At 42.7% G+C, this 21,156-nt stretch overlaps 1 protein-coding gene across 3 annotated transcripts in view; it reads right to left on the bottom strand.

Annotated features, from left to right (window-relative positions):
- st6galnac3 (ST6 (alpha-N-acetyl-neuraminyl-2,3-beta-galactosyl-1,3)-N-acetylgalactosaminide alpha-2,6-sialyltransferase 3) overlaps window positions 1-21,156 on the bottom strand; it is a 107,687-nt gene that overhangs the window by 74,423 nt on the left and 12,108 nt on the right. The window contains exon 1 of one of the 3 annotated variants that reach the window (XM_085804732.1): window positions 15,689-16,278. The exons of the other annotated variants lie outside the window; for them this stretch is intronic. Coding sequence (XP_085660858.1) covers window positions 15,689-15,817 — 129 coding nt within the window. The 5' untranslated portion in view covers window positions 15,818-16,278. Of the gene's footprint in view, window positions 1-15,688; window positions 16,279-21,156 lie in introns of those variants that run through there. 3 annotated transcript variants of the gene reach the window in all.

The following is a 21,156-nucleotide window of genomic DNA, read 5'->3' as shown; positions in this document are numbered from 1 at the left end:
ATTTTCAAATGAAAGCGAAGATCATTAACTTCATAGTGCAAATCTCACTTAAGTAAAATTATGTATGTATAACGTACCTATTATCAGCAAAAAATGTGCTTAAAGGCCCTTTCATGGTGCTATATACCGCATACTGTAGGACTTTTATCACCTCAGAGTTAATGTGAGAGCAGCGTTTCTGTAGCTGTCAAGGTGAAGCTGATGTTAATGACTTTGTGTCAATAACTGAGGTGATGAAAACGATAATTTGCACTTCAGTAAGAAGATTTTAACTTTTTAATTACAATATGTGTAAAACCGCAACGTGTTGTCAGAACAGCGTTGTGCTGCTTCACATGTGTCTTGACTCAACAATTCTTCCAAAGTATTATGGTAACACTTTATAATAACTTAATTCATCAATTATAAAGCATCCTACACTGATACTAGTTAGTATGTCGTTTATAAACACAGTTATAAATGTTTAACTCCGGTTTAATACAATAAGATCATCTATAATGTGTTTTGTATTTTCATACTTGATAAATTATATATTAATCAGTATTTATGAGATCATAGCGTCTCCGTAAGATCATTCATAAAGTGAGAGTAAACAATTAACAAACTATTTAGATTAAAGCAGAAGTAAGCGATCCGGTCGTTTTGGCTAATGCTGCGTTCCAGGCAGGCTTTTGAAACCGTAAATTACAGCTTCAAGTCACAACTTACGACTTTGTAGCGTTCCAGGCAACCCACTTGTGTTTTTCCGACCTGTTTTACCTGTGAAAGTCACTATAACGGCCACTCGTAACTTCCGACCCGTGAACTCGTACCAGATCGAACTGGTACGACTTCACAGGTCGGAAAAACACGAGTTACAGGTTGCCTTGAACGCACCATAACGTCTTGTCAGCCGATGGAGTTAGCAGCCCCCGCCCTCGTCGTGGATCTATTGGCCCTCGTCCCTACGTCACCACATTCAGGCGCATCCCTTGGCTGCACACACAGCCCTTCATGCCGTTCTCTCTCCTCATTGGATAAAACTTGTAGGATACAAGAAAAGTTTTCTCCTCGGCTCAGAGCAGAGTGACTGACAGACCCGTGTTTCGGTCCAAACACTCTATGTAAGTGATTGCTGTCGGAAGATATAACTATTTAAGACTTATATTAACACAAAAATATCGCTTACTTCCGCTTTAAACGTGTTTTATAAAATATTTAAATGACAAGTAATACCTGAATTAATCAAGAATTACAATATTATCATTGTAAAATACAATTATTAAGCACATTATAGCTTATCAAACATTTACAACTGTGTTTATAAATGACATACACATCAGTGTTCATGAAAAAGGACAACGTTTTATAAAACACATGATGAAGTAAAACTGAACTAAAGCCTCTCAGTGTGTTACAGTGAAGTGCCCCCCCCCCCCCTTCAGGTGGTGTTTTGATGAAGATGCTGAAGACCACAGTCCACCTCCAGTCACATCAGGGCTGAGATGTGGCGACCATGAAAGGCCACAGGACGTGATTCACCTCATTTACACACTCGTCACATCCTCCAGCGAGGCCTCGTCCCCTATGGATGAGAGCATCATCATCATCATCATCATCCTGGAGGAGGAGAGGAGGAGAGGAGGAGCACTCCCACCAGGATAGAAATATTTCCTCTTAGGGGGACAAGTGGACCTGAACCATCCAACCCCTCCTTCCCTCAGCAGCAGAATGGAAACAACGGACGGCCCTCGTCGTCGTCGGGGTCAAGCATGCGCGGCCTGTAGCCCGCTGCTCTCCTGGCGTCTGCCACTCACGCACTCGCCCACTTGTCAAGAATATGTTGAAGCGATGACTCCTCTGACCATCTCACCTTTTCTCTGTCGACCAGTGTCTCTGTTTTTTTTTTTGCACCGCTGAACTCTCAAATGTGCAATCATCTTCATAATGAGGAGTTTATGCACTGCTCCCCTACTGTAAGATCTCTCTCTTTGTCATTGTCGACGGGCCTCGTGCTTCTCTCCCTGACACAGTCTGATCACGTCCTGCTCTGACATCCTCAGTCACCCGTGAAGAGCTGCTCCTCTGTTTTTCCTTTACATATCCTCGGTAACGCATGAGCGCCGCGGTCATGGGATGTGCTGTCCTCAGCTACTTACTGAAGACGGCCCCCATAGATCTATACGCAGAGAGAGACGTCACCTCACCTCGGTCTTATTCAAACACTTGTCAGCTGAGCATCTCCGACCCCTCCTCAAAGTCACTTAGATCTTTTCCTCTTGATTCAAGATCAGAACTGGGCCTGCTCAGCATCTTTACACACACACACACACACACAGCTCAGCACATGATTGGGTGTTAATTAGGGGTGTCACGATTTCGATTTTTTATCGAAATCGATCGAAATTACGTCATGGTCTCGAGCATCAAAGTCAAAGAGAGGATCGACGATCAGTAAATTAATGAAAATAAAATTATGATAATGTACAGATATAAATATATTTGTTTCAAAACCTTGGGGGAAATTTTGGCCCCTGGATCATGATTTTTGTTACAAAAATCGAAAATCAAATCGAATCGAGGATTTGGAGAATCGTGACACCCAGTGTTAATTACCTTATTGTGCCATGCAGCAGTACACAGTGCACAATGAGATCCAGAGACGCACAGAAGGGGCTCTGGTGCCTCTTTGCATTAGTTCTTCATTTCCTTCTGTCTCTATATCTGTGTTTTAAAACCCTGCTGCAGTAGAGTTATGACTTTCAACGGAAAATCACACTTTACAAAGAAGGATATTTCATAATTGAGCAATGTTTCTGCAGGTTTTGGCATCTAAAATCTAATATTCATCTTAAAAATCGAATAATCTGACAGGTAACAACAGCTGTCAGATTTTCATTTATTTACTTAACTAGGTCATTAATCTCTTGAGATCCAACATCTCCTTCACAAGAGTACACATTATGATAAAAATATTAAAAATTAAAAACAACTGACAAACAATAAGTTAATAAATTAATACTAAGTTCAAAGCAAAACTAAGAGAGATGAACAAATGCATAGACAAAGCAGCACTCTGTATCACTGCAGCCTTATGAATGAGTGAGCAGCAGCTCAGTTCATGGCTCATGTGGGAGGGGGTGTGCAGCCTGCTGATCCCTGCTGAGCCCAGTAGAGGGGGCAGTCACCTCACTCAGCACGTCCCGTGGCAGCGGGCCGGGACCAGAGGATCTCCGTCTGCACCTCCTCCCTTCATCTTAGTAAAAAACAGGATCTGTGGAGATCCTCTATCTGCTCCGAGGAGGAAATCCTCCCGTCATCCACTCCCCCTTCGCTTTTTATTCCTCGCTGAGTTACGGAGCATTAATCATCAGCCAGACAGACTCCTGCAGCAGGAGGTTTTTATTCTCTGACATGCAAAGGCTTCTCCCTCTGCAAATACAAACAATCCACCTCATTCATTTGCATTTCGCTTTGCAGGGTGTTTGTCAGTCGTCTGTTTAGGCAATAACACGTCTCTGGTAATCCAGCTCCTCTCACAAAATGGCTTGTTAAACTTGCATGCTGGGAAATCCACAAAATCAACAAGACTGATATTTTTCAAAATATCAACAGGTATTAAAAAAAGACAGAAACTGAAATCTGTCATTCAGTTGTACTGTATTTAAATACAATACACTGGGTAAGGAAACTGTATATCTACGACACCAAGAAGAGCTGGGGTACAAGTCATCTATCTCTATAATGAATGGAACTTTTTACAATAAGAAAAACAACAATTTTTTATAACTAATCAGTCTTTTCTGTGATTTACAATGCAAAAAAACAACAAACATTCACCATGTTCAGCTTCTCAAATGTGATATTTGGAAATTAAATATCTTTCAATTGTGGACAAAACAAAGTGGGCGTCAAGGTGATGGGCGTTTTTCATTATTTTCTGACACTTGGTGGTATTTAGTTTGTTTGCAGCCATAAATAATCAGTCAGCCGCTGCAGATTTATCCAAACCACTGCAGCAGTTATCTCTCTGTCATCTCAAAGAGTTTTACAGTATTATGATGAGATTCCGCTAATCAATTAGCACAGCAGCTTTTAGGACATAATATTGGATTTTTATAATGTCATCGCATCAGTGTGATACAGCACTGATTTGTTGGGTTATTCAATTTGCTGGATTAGCCAAAAATCCTGCTCCGAATAAAAAATCCAAACATCAACATGAAGTTGGAGAAACTCTGAAGACACAGAGCAGCCAGTGTGTGAGAGGAGTTTCCCTGACAGTGTATTAGATTGCAATATATGTCAATATTACATTACATAAACAGTGATAAAGAACTTCAATGTTCTTCTTGTGCTCCATTGAAGTCCAACAACTACAGCTCCATGGGCAATAAATTAGTTTTATTGATTGATTCAATTCTATGCTTTAGGACAATGTTTAAAGATGAAAATCGAATTTCACTTCAACATAATTACTGTACAGAGCCGCCACAGTTCGTGGTAACACAAGTGTTCTCATCAACATCGACATGGCAGTCCGCTCTAATAAAAGCCGCCGTCTCCTCGGTCGTCTGGAAGTGGTTTTGTCGGGTTTAGAGCACAATCACAAGCTACATTTCTGTTGCCAAAAGACTGTGGCAACTGTTGTTGTGTGAGATTTTATTTTAGGCCCCATCACCCAGCTCCACCACCAATCCAACTATTCTGTAATGTTTTCTATCAAAGGACAGGAAATGACGATGATCTGCATGTGATAATATGATAATAACTCCACCTTTCCCTTTTAAAGGGTTGATAACTCCCTGTTCAGGGATCAGTTTCCAGCTGGGAAGCAGCTCCAGTCTGCTTTCGTCCGCTTCAGCTTGTTTTATAAGTCTAGAATAATAAAAGACAGACCTAGAGAGCAGCTTTAAATGTCTGTGCCGTGCAAATGAAACTTTAGATTTGCCTGACGTGCATGGTGTTTCCTCCCTGCGGTACAATAACAACATGTCCCTGTGCTGCTGCTGCTGCTGCTGCTGCTGCTGCTGCTGCTGCTGCTGCTGCTGCTGCTGCTGCTGCTGCTGCTGCTGCTGCCACTTGTGTTGTATCACCCTTATCAGCGGTGACATGAAAAGAAAATCCTTCAATCCAGGTCAAATGAGCACTAATCTGCTCTGGTGGCATGATACTGAATCATTATGCTACAGACAGAGCATCATTAAAAAAAAGAGGAAAATCTTAATCTGGGACCAAAAAGAGAATCTGTTTGTTTTCATGTGGATGAAACTCAGCAGGAGGCGACAACAGGGAAAAACACACTTCTCATCCACTTGTTTTTTTTCACATTAACAATGCAAATCCCAGACTTACTGTAAATCAGCAGATATGAATATAAATGTGTGAGTGCGTCCATGTGTGTGTGAGCACACGTGTACTCGTCGTATGCGTGCCTGTGGTGGGGAAAGCAGTCAAAACCCATTTGACTAATGCATATCTGATATCAAATGGAACATAATCCCCACAAGTATAACGGATTAAACACTCTGCAATATTCACTTCCCCTTCTGGAGCCAACAAACTTTAAGGTTGAGGTTAAAAAGAAAAGAAAAGAAAAGAAAGAAATAAAAACAACACCATATGTCCACAGTCACAGTGAAGCTCCATGTTCTGCTGCGTAGGTTGAGGAAGTTACGAATTTGTTGAAAATAGGAAAAAAAAAAAGCTGCTCTTTGTGGCACTTTAGGAGGATGAGAGGCTGAACATCTGTGTGAGCAGACACAGACACAGCCCACAGGGATTTTACATGTGACTGGAAGTTATTTACAGAGTGATTGACACCGCTCTCAATTTCTGCCTCGAGGCACTTGAAGGAAGCCGCGTCTCCCACGGTGACGCTCCGTATTTCATTAGATGAGCTGGATAACGACGACACGCCGTGTGACCCACTAAACCACTGGAGCAAAGTACAGTCGCTGGAATACATTTACTCAGGTACAATATCAAGGAAAACTTAGGAGAATACTCTTGTAACATTTTGTTTTGAAGTTTAGTTCCTTGTTACTTTGTATCCTGATCATTAACTACAGCTTATTATTAATACTAAATAATTAACAATGGTGACATGTTATTACGAATTAAAGGGACAACGAGGAGTTTCTATTTGGTTATAAAAAAGTCTCACGTTAATGTGGATGAATCTCCGCTACCCACACTTGTTAATGGGCCCATTTTCGATAAATATATGGTTTTGTCTCTATCGTTATTTTGTTATTATTAGTGGTGGCGGAGATGCTGGTCGAGCCGACCAGCGTTTTTTACTTTCGGTTTCGCGGCGAGTTATGAGAATAACGCTGCAGAATTTATGGTGGGAACTACGGCGGTATCTGATAGTCTTTGAACCTCTGACTTTAATTCTTGATGAATGAAAACATGAGTCTGTCTTGCGCCGGTCAAAGAATTTCACGGTGCGCAGAGGCTCATAAATGTAGTGTGAAAACACTTTGCTTTTCCAAAACTCCTGGTTGTCCCTTTAAGGGGCAGTCTACAACATTATTAAGTATGAAGTCCATGTCTGACTGGAAACTTCATTGCTAAATGCAATTTAAAATGCATTTATGTAACAACCATAAGAGTCACTTCTGTTTCTTCAGGTATGTTGTTATTACATTTGATTGTTAAATGTCACAGCAGTAGCCAGCGTATGGACTTCTGTACTGCACTGTAATTCAATTGACCCTTTGCGTAAGGGCCCTTTACTGTTGCTACGCCGGGCAAGCTTTCACTCCCAGCCATGCTCCTGGCAGTATTTGGTATCGATTTCAAAGGAAATATCAGCAAATGTCTGGATAAACTGTTCTGAGATAATAGAGAGAAGAAGTCACAAAGATCATTCAGAGTTTTCAGTGACGTAACTCGCGCAGGAGGATAAAACATCTGTTCAACGACACGACTGGACAATGTACAGAGCAGCATTAAGGGCTGGTCATTTTACCGTCTATCAACCCACCAAGACTTAGGTCATCTCACTGGTTGTCAAACTGCAAGTTTTTGGGCGATTGTGAACCACATACAGCTTTTGCTGCTGTTTTTTTTCTCTGAAAGCAGTCCCTGCCTGGAGGATCCCTCGCCTAAAAGTCCAGGTAAAAGCCCTAAACGCCCAGGTAAAAGCCCTAAAAGTACAGCTGTCATTTCGGAGGTGAACATATGGTTTTCCCCATATTTACACTTGCTCAAGTCGAAAAAAAAGTCCGCTCGTATCTGAACATCTCTATATTGCTGCTGCCGCCGCCGTAATAGCGGCAGCAGCAACAACAACATCCTTCTCTACAAACAAATGTTTTTCGTCCTAGTATCAAAATGTGTCCACAAAAGCAAACGTAATGATGACTCGTTGCCAAAAGCTTGCCAGGCCTATAGTTACGGTTGCTAACGTAGGATTGGACACTAGCCGTTTGTGGGAGGGGTTGGCGAAGGGTCAATTAAAAGCCTAAATCATAAGTCAAAATAAGTCTATAAATACTGTGCAGGTGCATCAGAAGTGAAACATCACTGAATGATGATAAGCACTCGAAGACTTGTAGCCGTTCCTGTCATTTTGGTTTCTGATATTTTCTAGTTCATCTGGATGTCTGTTGGGTTTTTGCTCTACATTGCAGTATTGTTATAGTTCTGAGTAGCAACAAGTGACTTTTTAGACAAACCAGTTGCTTTCCAGAATCACCACTACTTCCAACTTGTTCCATTGTCTGAAATAGCAACAGCTGCACTGCGAGTCCAGCTGTGTTCATGTGCTGTGTATGTGAGCACAGAGAGTTGAAACTGGGCGACACGAAGCAGAATGCAAATACAACACGACGACTTCACCACTGTTTTTCCTCATTACACCGTCTAGCCATGTAATAGGTCCAAACCTAGTGTTGTTAAATTACACAGCAGGATTGTATCTGTGTGGTCAGATAAAATGTTTCCGATATGCATTAAGTCTTTGAAACCGATCCAAAACTGAAATTGTATTCAGCTCCTCTATAATTTGAACAGAACGGACACAATATCTGTAGCGATGTAAAAGCTCATATACATTTAAACATGTAAACTGGGTAATGTTTGTTTTTTTATGGATATTCCATTCAACCTCTCCGTTCTTGTTTTTATCACTATTTTTATGTGTTATAGTCTCATCTTGTCTGGGAGCTTCTGTTTGTTTTTATCGCCGTCGAGCTGTTGAATGTGTGTTTGCTGAACTTGGCTGAAGCTAATAAAGCGTAAATCAGGAGCAGTGTGTGAAAAGACAGCGACAGCCTGGCTATGAAGATGCAGAAGCTCAATTTTTCAGACCACCTGCTCCACTCACTCGTGCTTCACGGCCAAATGGAGCCTAAATGTGGCAAAAAAAAAAAAACTGCGACTGTTCCCCGTTCTATAAACCCAACAGCTTCTATTGTCCAGGGTTATATTTAGAGGAAACATGGAGCCAGAGCGTCTCGCGGCCAATTCAGCCAATCACAGAGAATGACTTCTGCTGCTCGTTCTGGACAAGAGCAGTTTTTTTTAGCTTAAAAATACTGTAATATTTGAGATTTTCAAGTGCTGCCTCTCACGGTCGCAGATGGCCACCGGGCAGAGGAGAGACCACAAGGACAAAGCTACTGTGTGGTAATAAATCAGCTGCTCTCCATCCACCACAGGTGTCCTAAACTTTAAAACCACAAACCAGGGCAGCGGACGACCGGAGGATCCCCGCTACACAATCACAAATTAAAGCAAAGAGCCGATGCTGCACATCCACACGCACAATTTTGTATTTTCTATGAAGCACTTCACAGCAGAATGGCAATTATTCTCCTCGTCTCCTTGTGTTTGAAGGGCGAAGGCAGGATGGAGGGGAGTGAGGGGGGTGCGGGAGGGGGTCTCTCTGTTGAGAAAAACATCGACCACAGAAAATCCATTTCAATTTGCCAAATGCCAGTGCAGGATTACTGACATTTAACAACTGATATTTCCCCTGAAACTCAGTGGTATCCCTCCATAACTCCACAATAGAGCCTCATCTCATTGATAGTGATTACACACAGCATGAGTGCTCACGCTGAGAAATCTGAGTGTATATATATATATCACCGGTGCAAACTACAGATTGGGAAAAGGATTAGACAGAGAGATGCAGCACATCATCTGGAAGTCGGGAGGGGGGCGGAGAGACAAAACGGTGTCGCCAATTTCCTTCTCCACTTGACTATAGACAAGCGTCCGGCCTCTGCAGAGACTTTCCTCAAGGTGTTATTTGTTAAAGAAATGTGCCCGACAAGGAGACTTCCACTCAAGGCTGCGAGCGACAGAAAGCAGTATGTGTTGTACACTGAAGTTTCCGAGTGACTGAGCAATAAAAGGGAATTTGTCCTGTTTGGTAGCTCAGGCCTTCACAGGGGCCAAGACTTTGATACTGTACCTTCAGGTTACGAGCGCATTGTTCTAGCTGGCAAGATGATTTGTGGCGTCTGCAAGTGCTGTAACTTTAAAGAGATGACAACAACAACAACAGTCTGTCTTTTCATCCAACAGAGGGAGGGAGAGGCAGGCCAGCAGCTCTCTAAGGCTGCACTGATCCGACACGGCACTAAAGGAAAAGTCAGAGAGGATCAACAAACTGATTACAAGTAACTCTAAGGGGAATATATCAATATGTGGACCAAACTGTTGGATTATCTTAAACGTTTCCCTGAAAGCCACAAAGATGAATCTGAGTGTAGCTCCAGAGAGTCATTAGGATTCATCCTCTGGAAACCATGAATGTTTCCACAATATGCCATATCCTGCCAATCCATCCAATAAAAAGTTGAAATTTTTCAGCCTGCACCAAAGTGTGGACCAGACCAACAGACCACGGTCACACCTGGAGCCCAGAGTAAAAGGAAAGGTCACAACAGGTGAAAGTTGTCTCTTCAGGCCGAGTTCTGGTCGAGGATCACTCCAGTCGCTTCTTTTTCTTATTTTTTTGCCGTGTTCGGGTCGGATTAGGGCTGAAAATATAGGCTACACAGAAGACAAGTATTGGGTCTGGTCTGGGCTTCAACCGCGATTTGGTCGGATTTTCATTTTTTCATTGGGGTAATTCATTTTTTAAAAATTTCTGACCAATAAGAGAGGAGTTTGTTAGCGCATGGCACTTGTTTACAACTTTGGACCAAGGGGGCAGTTGTCGGTCTGAGAAGTGAAGCTCACTTCCGCGTTCAAAAAACTGCAATCCCCCCGGCTTCCTCTGGGGGCTGGTGTCAGAAGGGAGCATTCTCCATAGAGCCCCATGTTAAAATCGCCGACTTTACATCCTCAATAAACATGATCAAAGCCTGGTGTCAGAACGTTTTTTGGTCCTACCCCCGCACACACTCTGAGGGGGGTGAATCTTTTTTAACTCTACCGTTTTACTGTTATTAGGTTAAAACTCTGGCCAATTAGAGCGCGGAAACGTTGAGTGACAGGTCTGGAGACAGGCTGCTTCGAGGCCAGTGGGCGGGTTCTCGGCCGGCCAATCCAACATGGCGCTGTTCAGGCCGCCATATTTGAGTCACAAAAACGACTCCCCAAAACCAGTGGGTGACGTCACGGATGCTACGTCCATTCTTTTTACAGTCTATGCTTTGGACCTTTTGGAGCTGTTACTATGTGTGAACACAAGTGATCCAGTTGTATCGGTTTAGTTGCTGAATCAGAACAAAGCAGGTGTGAATGCGCCCTTAAAGAGGTTTCCTACGTTAGTGTTCGATCCCCAATCAGTCATCAATCCAAGGTGAGTTTCAGGGGAAGTGAATCATGAGGACAGATGAATCTGCACTGTGGTAAAAGTAATGATTCATGTGACTAATATGTGACAGTATTGCAATATTTAATTGATGCAGTATCAACCTTATATTATGTAAACTGCCAGAACAAACTTTAGTTTTTGTAGCTATTTGAGGTCTTTCTATGACTACATTATTCTGTCTGTTAGATTGAAAATGCCATTTTGCAAGAATAAAAATGATTTAAGTGAGATGTCGACAAAGTTTCTGTTTCAGGTGATAATATACAGCTGCAAAAAGCTAATAAATCACAATCAATGATAACGTGTTATTGCTAAACTCAGGATTCCTGAAACAACAACTAAAATATGTTGCATGTGAAAAACGCTCCTATCAAGATGTTCCCACCTCCATGTCGGGAAAAACCCTGTTGATCTTGGAGGACCGTCCCTTCAGTCGGCACTTCCTTTGATACATTCACTGTGTAAGTCCATTTCAAGCAGACGTGCTCCTTCCCTAATGATTAATGAATCCAGAGACGTGAGCCATAATACTGTCTGTCAGGATGAGGTTACATGACAGCGAGCGCCAAGCATAAGAAAAGACGGCTCTAATCTTCCTGCGCTGCGGAACAAACAGGATATGTTGGATTGGATAACGGATCTGTTGCATTAAAGACATATTTTTAAATCGTGTCTCACTCCCAATTTATTGTCTGTAGTTTGTTTTTTTGAGAAGAGAAAAACCGGCTCAGCTGAATCCTTTTTGTTCCGGGCTGCAGAAATGTTTCTGAGATTTCCAATCACAAAAACATTCAGATGATTTGCCAGCGCGGCTTTTTTGTTTTTCATTAATCCTCTTTGATTGTGAAGGTTCTCCCAGAGCTGGAACAAGCACCCTGTGAAACACACAATAAATAAAAACCAGCCAGGTGAATCGAAGGCCACCAAACAGGCCGGCTATGAGGCCGCGCAGGTGTTCCTCCTGCTAAAAACAACAATCAAGTTTGCTGCTGTTCTGTCAAAGCCTCTGTGTGTGGGCTGCACTGTGCTGGCAAAATCTGAAGGACGGGGATATGTGGCATTTAATGCGAGCGTATGTGTGTGTGTGGGTTAAGGTCCGGGAGGAGGCAGTGGTGTCAGAAACAACGACAAAAACAAAAACAGCAGTGATCGGGGAAATCAATAAGAAGCCAAAAAAACCAAATGCGGACGCGACAAAAACCGACGGCGCAACCTCAAACGCAACAGCGTGACAGGACAAAACAACAGCAGGCTCAGCGAGCAGATAGGACGCGGCATTTTGAAACCGCTGTCCATTTCCTTTTTCCATAATGACCACAACAAAGGGGAAAAGTTTTCGGGGGCAGAGGGGAGCACAAAAGCAGATGATGCGGGGGGGGGGTTGGATTATATTTCATGAAAAAAATTGACTGCACTTTATTTAATACCCTCGCTTAACCGCCGGGCTCTATTTGTGTCTGTCAACCTCTTCAGTTCATGGAGGTAATCAGCCCCCCGGCGCTGGCGCCCGGAGCAGCGCCGGGCTTCTGCCGGGGATAATAACACACTGGCACTGAAACCTTTTATTAGCCGGCTTGGTCAAGAGCCCTCAGGACGGGGGCCTAGACTATGACCAGACCTGGCTCCCGCTGAGCCCATCACTGACTTTATAGCACAACCTGACGCTCGAATGAGAGAGAGGGAGACGAGGAGAGTAAATCAAAGCTGCGTCAAGGATATCTGATGCTGCTGTATGTGTCATCCGCAATTTTGCAACAGGATGAAAAATAAATCCGAACATGTCAAGGCAATAAATTAAGCTAAAAAAGCCGGTCTGGAGGGAGCGGGTGTGGCAAACGGAGGGAGGGAGGGGGGGGGGGGTTTGCAGTTGAACAACACTAATGCAATTACAGGGATTTTCTGCCTGCTCCGAAGGCCTCGGTTCAAGGGCGGAGCGCAGAAAAGCTCAAGGCGAGCTGCACAAAATCAGCTGTTAGTCAGAGAGTAACAACCCAGCTTGATCTTGCCACCTCAAATGTTTAGGAAAAAGGCTGTTGAGAAAATACATGCAGGATTACAGCGGCGCGGCTGGTAGGATCAAGAGCACCTCTGACGCATCCGGGATGGATCAAATGAAGCTCTGCCGGGTCGGATGTAAGTTTTTAGACGGCCTTAAGACGGTGTCCTGCAGGATTTTATGAAACCGTGACACCGAGATGATGCTCCAAAGAAAGACTTTTTTTACTATCCCCGGACCGGGAGAAGCTAGAAGCGAGGCACCACAGGAGCTAAATGGGTTTCAGTGTTTTGCTTAAGGACGCTTCAGCAAGGCAAATACTTGAACTGTTGCTTTAGACTCTACACACAGTCGTCCCCCTCACTCCGACGCCTCTCGCTGCCCCTTTTGATTCTGTATGACTTCTTTTTTTTTTGTCACTTGGACAGCATTTCTAAGCCTCGTCCGACTCTATGGAGAGCACAACTCCTTATCAAACATGGCCTCTGCTGCTCCGTCTCTTCTGGGGCTTTGGAGCGCCCCAGTGCCAATGAGCAGAAAAACCCCTTGCCAGGAGTACAACAAGCTCTCAGGCCTTGCCAAGTGTACAATGTGCAGGGGGGCACTTGCCAAACGTAATCCAGCAATGGCGAAACATGTTCAAATGAATCCAACTGGCTGGGAGTTGTATGACTCTGTAGCTACTTCGCGTTAGGAAATGAACACAAACCGAGCACATAAATGCTCCTGGAAGTCGACGGGACTGCCCAGAAATGTGTAATTAAGACAGATGAGAGCGAAGCAGGGAAGGAACACAGCGAACAGATTCAGATTTTCCAAATTTCATACCAAGAGAGTGTCGCAATTAGATTTCAATACAGTAGCTTGTTTTGTTAATGTCTTAAAATAACATCATGAAAATTACTTTTCTTTCCCTCTTTGGAAATATCTCTCGTCTATGGTACAAAATGGACAAGAGCTTGATTAACTAAACAGAAAATAAATCAACAGCTATTTTCATTAGGGCTGCACCTAATGTCCATTTTCATTGTCAGTTAATCTACAGATCACTTTCTCAGTTGATTAACTACTAAACAAAATATTGGATGAAATATTAGCGGTGAAAAATGCAAATGCCAATCCATCCATAAGCCACACCACTTATCCTTACTGGGTTGAAGCCCACTGGCCACTGTGCGAGGGCGGTTACACCCTGGACAGGTCTCCATTAGTCCATCACAGGGCCGACACACAGAGACACAACCAGTCATGTTCACATTGACAGCAGCGGGCAACGGACCTAACCTGCTGGGAGGAAGCCTAGAATAGAGTACCTGCAGGAAAACACAGGAAGGTTCAAACCATAAATATCTGGCAGTGAGGTGACAACGTCAACCAGCTGCTGCCCTTTAGGCCTGGATGACGTCTTCAAGGACGACAAACAAGGCATCTAAAGGTGAACTATGCAAGTCCGGTCTCATTTCCACTGTTTTGCTAACCCTCCTCTCGGGCATGTGCATTTGTTTTTTACAAAGCCAGCGAGAAAGCAATCCATGTAGCGGTGGATAACCTTATTTATCAAATACGATGTTACATCATGCATGTTTGTGTAGTCTTATCTGTCATAAACGAGAGATAGTCATTTATTTAACCATCACATTTACTCCGAAGCTGTTTAATTAAGGTAATGTAGCATAGTTAAAGGGATAGTAGCATTTTTTTAAAGTGGGGTTGTATGATCTACAAATAACCCCTAAGTACTTTAATTGCAGTAGACTCTCTACACTCCTCCCGTTAGCAACGCCAGCCCATAATAGCCCTGCCCAGAGATTTACAACATACATTGTTGTGAATGGACCCAAAGAAACGGCCTATTTTCGCGGCCTAAAAGAGGTTTTACGTGAAAAAAAAAACACAGTTCCATTGTTCACTATAATATCATTTTTTCCAGCCCCTCAAAGTGCAGGAAAAACACAGTTTTTATTTGGACCTAACCAATTCACGTATCCCTCCGCCCAGGGTTAGCGCCCGCCGATCAGCAGTTGGTTAGGTCAAAATAAAAACTGTGTTTTTCCTGCACTTTGAGGGGCTGGAAAAAATGATATTATAGCGAACAATGGAACTGTGTTTTTTTTTCACGTAAAACCTCTTTTAGGCCACGAAAATAGGCCGTTTCTTTGGGTCCATTCACAACAATGTATGTTGTAAATCTCTGGGCAAGGCTATGGGCTGGCGTTGCTAACGGGAGGAGTGCAGAGAGTCTTCTACTGCAATTAAATTACTTAGGGGCTATTTGTAGATCATAAAACCCCACTTTAAAAAAAATGCTACTATCCCTTTAAAGTAAAAATCTGCATATCCTCTTCAAAAGAAGATGATGTTTTGGTGTTTTGTTTTCTTAAAGCAGAAGTAAGCGATCTGGTCATTTTGGCTAACTTTCTGTCAGCCGATGGAGTTAGCAGTCCCCGCCCTCGTCCCTACGTCACCACATTCAGGCGCATCCCTTGGCTGCACACACAGAGAGGACCGCCCCTTTATGCCGTTCTCTCTCCTCATTGGATAAAGGTTGTAGGATACAAGGAAAGTTTTCTCCTCGGCTTACAGCAGAGCAGAGTGACTGACAGACCCATGTTTCTGACCAAACACTCAATGTAAGTGATTGCTGTCGGAAGATATAACTATTTAAGACTTATATTAACAAACATTCCGCTTATTTCTGCTTTAATCATGAATGTGATCCTCTAAATAAGTGAAAATGAAAATAATCATTGTATACTGCATGGTGAAACCTGGATAAACTGTTCTCCTGCCACCCTGGAACATGATTTTAATTGCCAACTCTACTGTAACACAAACAGACACACGTCACCAGTAATGACTGGTTCAACAGAGACATCAGACCACACCACAGCTCATCAGACTGAGCAACCATTGGTCCTCGTCATACGTACACAGTGTGAAGTCCATCCGCTATTTGTTATTTCCTCGCTGCAGTGAGTTGGCCAATCGCCTCCTGGATCATGTTCTAACCCAAAACTCCAGATTTCATCCAGGGACCCATCGGGGCCGGATGACGCCATCTGACCACCGACGATCTGCTGTCTTGGCAGCTCTGCTTTACAGATTGTAGGGAAGGCGCTCAGTCAGTCAGTCAGTCAGTCAGTCAGTCGCTCAGTCTTTATCTGCGAGCGGGAGTTCACATCTGAGCGGAGAGTCAAGTGTTAAGAAGCCAGTCTTAATCCTAAAATGGTGTTTGACCCTTTAATCCCTGAAGAACTGGCTGCTGAAGGTGTGTGCGCTGACAGGTACAGCTCAAAACAAACACTGTGGCCGCCACATAATCTGACAATTATCCTTCCTATAAGACCAACAGGACACACACACTTCCACATTATTAATATAAGAACCAGAGGGAATAGCTGCTGAACGGAAATTAAACCGTGTTCCTAACTGTTTGGACCCCCGAGAGAGGTAGAAGATAATTCAGGAGCAGCTTGAGATGATTAATGAAAACTGAAAAAAAAAAAAAAAAAAAAGCACAGCTGATTAAAAAAATATCATTTTTCCGGATCTTGATGATTAAAATGTCTTTTCCCCAGTAAAGAAGGAGCAGTGGAGACTGAAAACAGGAGCTGAAATGAGTCATTGAGTCAAGAAAATTTATCTTCAATGGTTTTCATAATCAATTAAGTATCTAAGTCGCTTCAAAAAGCCAAACATCACCTTGTTACGGTTAATTAAATGTGAGGAAGTGCTGCTTTACTTCATCTCTAATGTGACAGGGAATTGGATTTAAGGCTGTAAATTGGACAAAACTAGACATTTGAAGGAAACTGGGATTAAGACACAATATTATCTATTGATAGACAACAATGACTTTGGCCAGTCAGTCAGTCTTTTTGTAACGAAAAATGTCTTTTTTAAGATTCTTCGATGCACTTTTCTTTGTTATATCAGACATTAGTTGAATGTCTGAGGGATTATGGGTAAGAAAACCCAAGCAAGCTGATGACTGTCCATCACCATCAGCATTTCAGAGACTAAACAAAAGAAAACAATAATCAATTCTGGTAATTCAAACTTTTAAAAAAAGATAAAAACTTTGCTGCCAGTTCAACTTTTCACCCAAAACTATGAATCAATAAGTCGTGGAGAAGCATTTGCTTTGTTCTGGGGAGTCAAAAAAGAAAAAAGAGAATTAAAAAAAACTTCTACAAAGGATTTTTTTACTTTTCTGAAAGTGGAGTTTTAAATGTTTGGGTCCCTCAGGGAGTCAAAAGATAATTTCGAAGCAGCTTGAGATGAGTTATGAAATGTGAAAAATGCCCCCGTGACCATTTGTCTGATCTGTGTGATTAAAGTTCCTTCTTTCTCTCCGTGAAGCCAGAGACCTGCAAATTAATAAAAGTATCACAGAAAAAAAGAAAAAAACTGCACTGCACGATTTTCCATCTGTGTTTTTCGCACAAAGCAACAGGTGATGGAGGTGAAAGCCAAATCTCTCACAATGTTTTTACTCAGCGAAGGTTGAAGCTCTGCTGTTTTCAATAGTCCGGACACGGCAGGACGTAACCGGATAATTTAAGAGCAGCTTGAGCTCATTTATTAAATGTGAAAATAGTCTATTATTTCTCTCATCTTTGTGATTAAAATGTGTGCTCTCTCTGAAGAACAGAGAGCGCAGACTGTGAACATTAAAAACTAGAGAAAACACACATCACTACCTGGTAACAGTAGTTCATGTAGACATCACATGAAGCCACTGGTTTTGCCTTAGAGAGTTGAAATCTGAATTAAAAGCTCAGTTTCTCTCTTATGAAAGATGGTTTTTCATTTAACTCGGGCAATTTTCACTTTATTATACACTCCACTGTACCGACTACGACAGGTTTGCTCTTGCTCCTGATGTGCAGGCAGAAACTGCATATTAATAACTCATTCCTCCATCAGTATCGGCTCTGTCCTCTTGTTTTAGAGCAGTCAAAGTACCAAACCTCAACCTTGACGTCACGGCTTCAGACGGCTCCTTTTGTACAGTAATAAAAAGGAGCAATGGCCCAGAGGTTCTTTGCGAGTGACATGTAATTATATGCTGCTGACCGTGACTGCAATTACAGAGGAACTTAATTTGTAGGCTGCCATATCACCTCTTTCATTAAACTCTGGCTGTCCTCTCTCTTTGTGTTTTTTCTTTTTTCTTTTTTGTCCAAACGGGAAACGGGACAAAAGCTGCCAAGGAAATGACCAGCAGTGGCAGCACTGTCAGCGTCGCCAGCGAAAGAGTTCAAGCAGCAGCAGCAGCAGCAGCAGCACCGAACTGGCACATGATTAAAAACCAGCGGGGGGTTTAGCGACCACCTGAACAACATGACCAACATGCAGCGAGATCAAGACCAGCTCTAAGTCCCCCCAGATGTTGATAAGATTCGCCGTGTGAGCGAAGGGTCAGCCCCGCTGGCCCAGTTACTGCTACATCTGCTGCATCGGCCTGGATTAATGCCAGATCTGGAGGGAGGTTATCACCCCGGGTAACCGCTGTGAATACGCCGACCCCCCCGCCCCACCTCCCTCCTCGCACCAACTTCTGCAGCAGTGTGTGTGCGCGTAATGTGCGTGCGTGGCGTGCACAACAGATGTAGGTTACATTAGCATGATAAAGCAGCCGCACGCTAAAATGGTACCCTGATGGCCCGGACAGGCTTTAACAGCAGCGTGACGGACAAAGACTTCCTTTTAGGTGATTCAGCCAGGAAGAAGTGGAGTGGGTTAAAGTCAAGCTGAGATGTGAATTCCTCTCACTTTGTGTGCTGGGGAATAGAAACAGTGATATTACTGCAGCTATACTGTGCATATTTTTTCCATTCTTCCAAATGTTCTTTTGGACATATTTGTGGAAACTGTTTATGCATGGTTCCCCCCGCTGACAGCCCTGCAGTCCAATCATTTAAATAGCCCGAAATAGCACGTAGTCTTACGGTGTATGCTTCTGAATCACTTGCCTCCCAGCTTTTACAGGGGTCTAGTGAGTTTCACCTCAGTGTTTAGCTGTCCACTTTACTGTTCTCACTGCTCTCTTAGCAGGCTGCTGCTTCCTGCTAAAAAAACAAAAAACAAAGCTGTAAACACCCAGAGCACACGACCTGCTCGGCGCCCAACAGCAGACGGACACAGGTCGCAACAACAGAGCCGGATATTCTCTTTCTGGAGATGGTAGAGACCTAGGGTTGCAAAATTCTGGGAATTTTCAAAGTTGGAAATTTTCCATGGGAATTAACGGGAATATATGGGAATAAATCCAAAATTTACAAAATTCAAGGTTGGCCCTTAACATGGAAACTAAATATAGTTGGGGAAAATATATTGTAGCATAATCTTGGCTAAAACAACCAGATTTAATGCAAGTACTTGAATATCTATGTTATTCCTCAATCACATGCAGCAAAATCTGTTGAAATGTCATGTTTTTTATAGGGCTGACCCCAAAAAATCGAAGCTTCGAAGCTTCGTTCGTTGCCATGGTAATCGATCATGAAGTCCGTGATCGATTGTTTGTTTTTTTCTTTTTTCCTTTTTGACACCGGTTCTCATCGGTAATTGTTACATTAAAATGAGTAGGCTACTTGGCACCTGCCTGATTTTGGAGATATGCAGTGTTTGTTTGCCATTACTTTCATTATTTCCACTACAATCGTCGTTTAAATTAGCCCCAATTTCCAGTTAATTTCCCTAAATTCCCAGTAATTCCCATAAATTCCCATAATTCCCATGGAAAGTTTCCAATTTGGAATATTTCCGAAATTCCCCAGCTTAACTTCCCATGGAAAGTTTCTGGAAATTTACCGGAAATTTACTGGAAATTTTCCGCCCCTTTGCAACCCTATAGAGACCAAAACACAAGCTAAAAGACAGTCAACAGTGGAGTTTTGGATTCACAAGGTGCAAAGAAACACAACTTTTTTTTCTAAAATAACTTCTAGATGTGTAATCAAAACAGTTGTTAGCTAAAATCTCACATGGTACGACATGCTAGTCTTGTTCCACCAGTCTCCACAACTCAATGGGCTCTTTGCACAGCTCCACTACTTCCTGAACTTAATGCTGCTCCTTTGTTTCCTGTCTTACATAATTGGACAACCTGATTAATCCAGGTGTGTCTGAGTAGTCACAATGGTCAGACACACCTGGATTAATCAGGTTGTCCAATAATGTAAGACAGGAAACAAAGGATTAAGTTCAGGAAGTAGTGGAGCTGTGCGAAGAGCCCATACAATCTGTCTTTCAGGTTCAGTCCTTGAAAAAATGAAGCATATTCCTGATTTGACTGTCCATGCTCTAATGGGCGCCTGAGAGATTTGTGATTTTACAGACAACTACTTAGTGAGCAGAGAAAAATAGGTACAAACATAGTACAAATAGTACAAATACAGCTCCCATGAATAACAAACATAACAGCATCACTACTTCTGTTTGCATGCTCCTCTTCTTAAAATGGGTTACCAGTTTGTAGGTGTGATATCTGAAGTCTAAAACCTTAGTGTTCAGTCCTCTGTGTTCTGCTGCTATAAACACGTGTGAAAGCAGCTTCATGGACCAGAGTCTTGTGTCGAGCCATCACGTTTATCACATAAGTCAAAAGACCTGTAGCTGACATTATGAAGACTGGGATCTGAGAAAGCTGCCTTCATGAGTTGTCCCGGTGTCCAGATGTCAATTATCTTATATCTCCTGCATGATTTGAACACGGCAGTGACGCACAAGAAGTCAAATTACCGTTCTGAGCCACTGCAATGCATCTGATCTGGAACAGAGGCTTTAATTAACAAATGTCAACTGGATTTGAATGAGGTTTACATCAGGAGGAGTTTCACTTTGGTGCAGAGCATTGAGTTTGCTCAAAACAGCCACAAAGCAGGATAGAGTATATCGATATATTCTGAATTTTGTCATATGCATGCATTTATTAATAATTTGCATATTCATCAGTAAAACTAAACTTCTGCTGTAGGGCCGCATGTATTATGCATCACTTTAAAGAGATCATTACTGCATGAAGGGATCTATCTGTAACTGATCTGTAATACTGTGGATTAAAAATGAATTAAACGTCTCCCTTTAGGACCCCGCGCTGCCAGACAGGAAACTATAAAACAATGGATTCCCCAAAGTTTCTCGTGTAAACTTCACACTCAAGAAGTGAAAGAGATAAAAGGAGCCAATGGCACAAAGGGAAATCTGAGAGCGGATTTGATAACACCCTGAATATAAACCAGGGGCTCGGCCTCATTCAACATCCTGTCAGTGCCCTGTGCTTTCTCTCAAACTGTGGCAGGGCACTGTTTATCAGCCTGCCTTCTGCTGTAACACAATCACATGGGACGAGAGGGACTGAGAGAAGTGCCATTCATCCCTGAACTCTTGA

The sequence above is a fragment of the Trachurus japonicus genome, chromosome 17, assembly GCF_045865225.1.
Source record: "Trachurus japonicus isolate A0001 chromosome 17, Traja_1.0".
Taxonomy (NCBI): domain Eukaryota; kingdom Metazoa; phylum Chordata; class Actinopteri; order Carangiformes; family Carangidae; genus Trachurus; species Trachurus japonicus.
The sequence above is the reverse complement of the archived record's forward strand: the minus strand, read 5'-3'. Positions and strand labels throughout refer to the sequence as shown.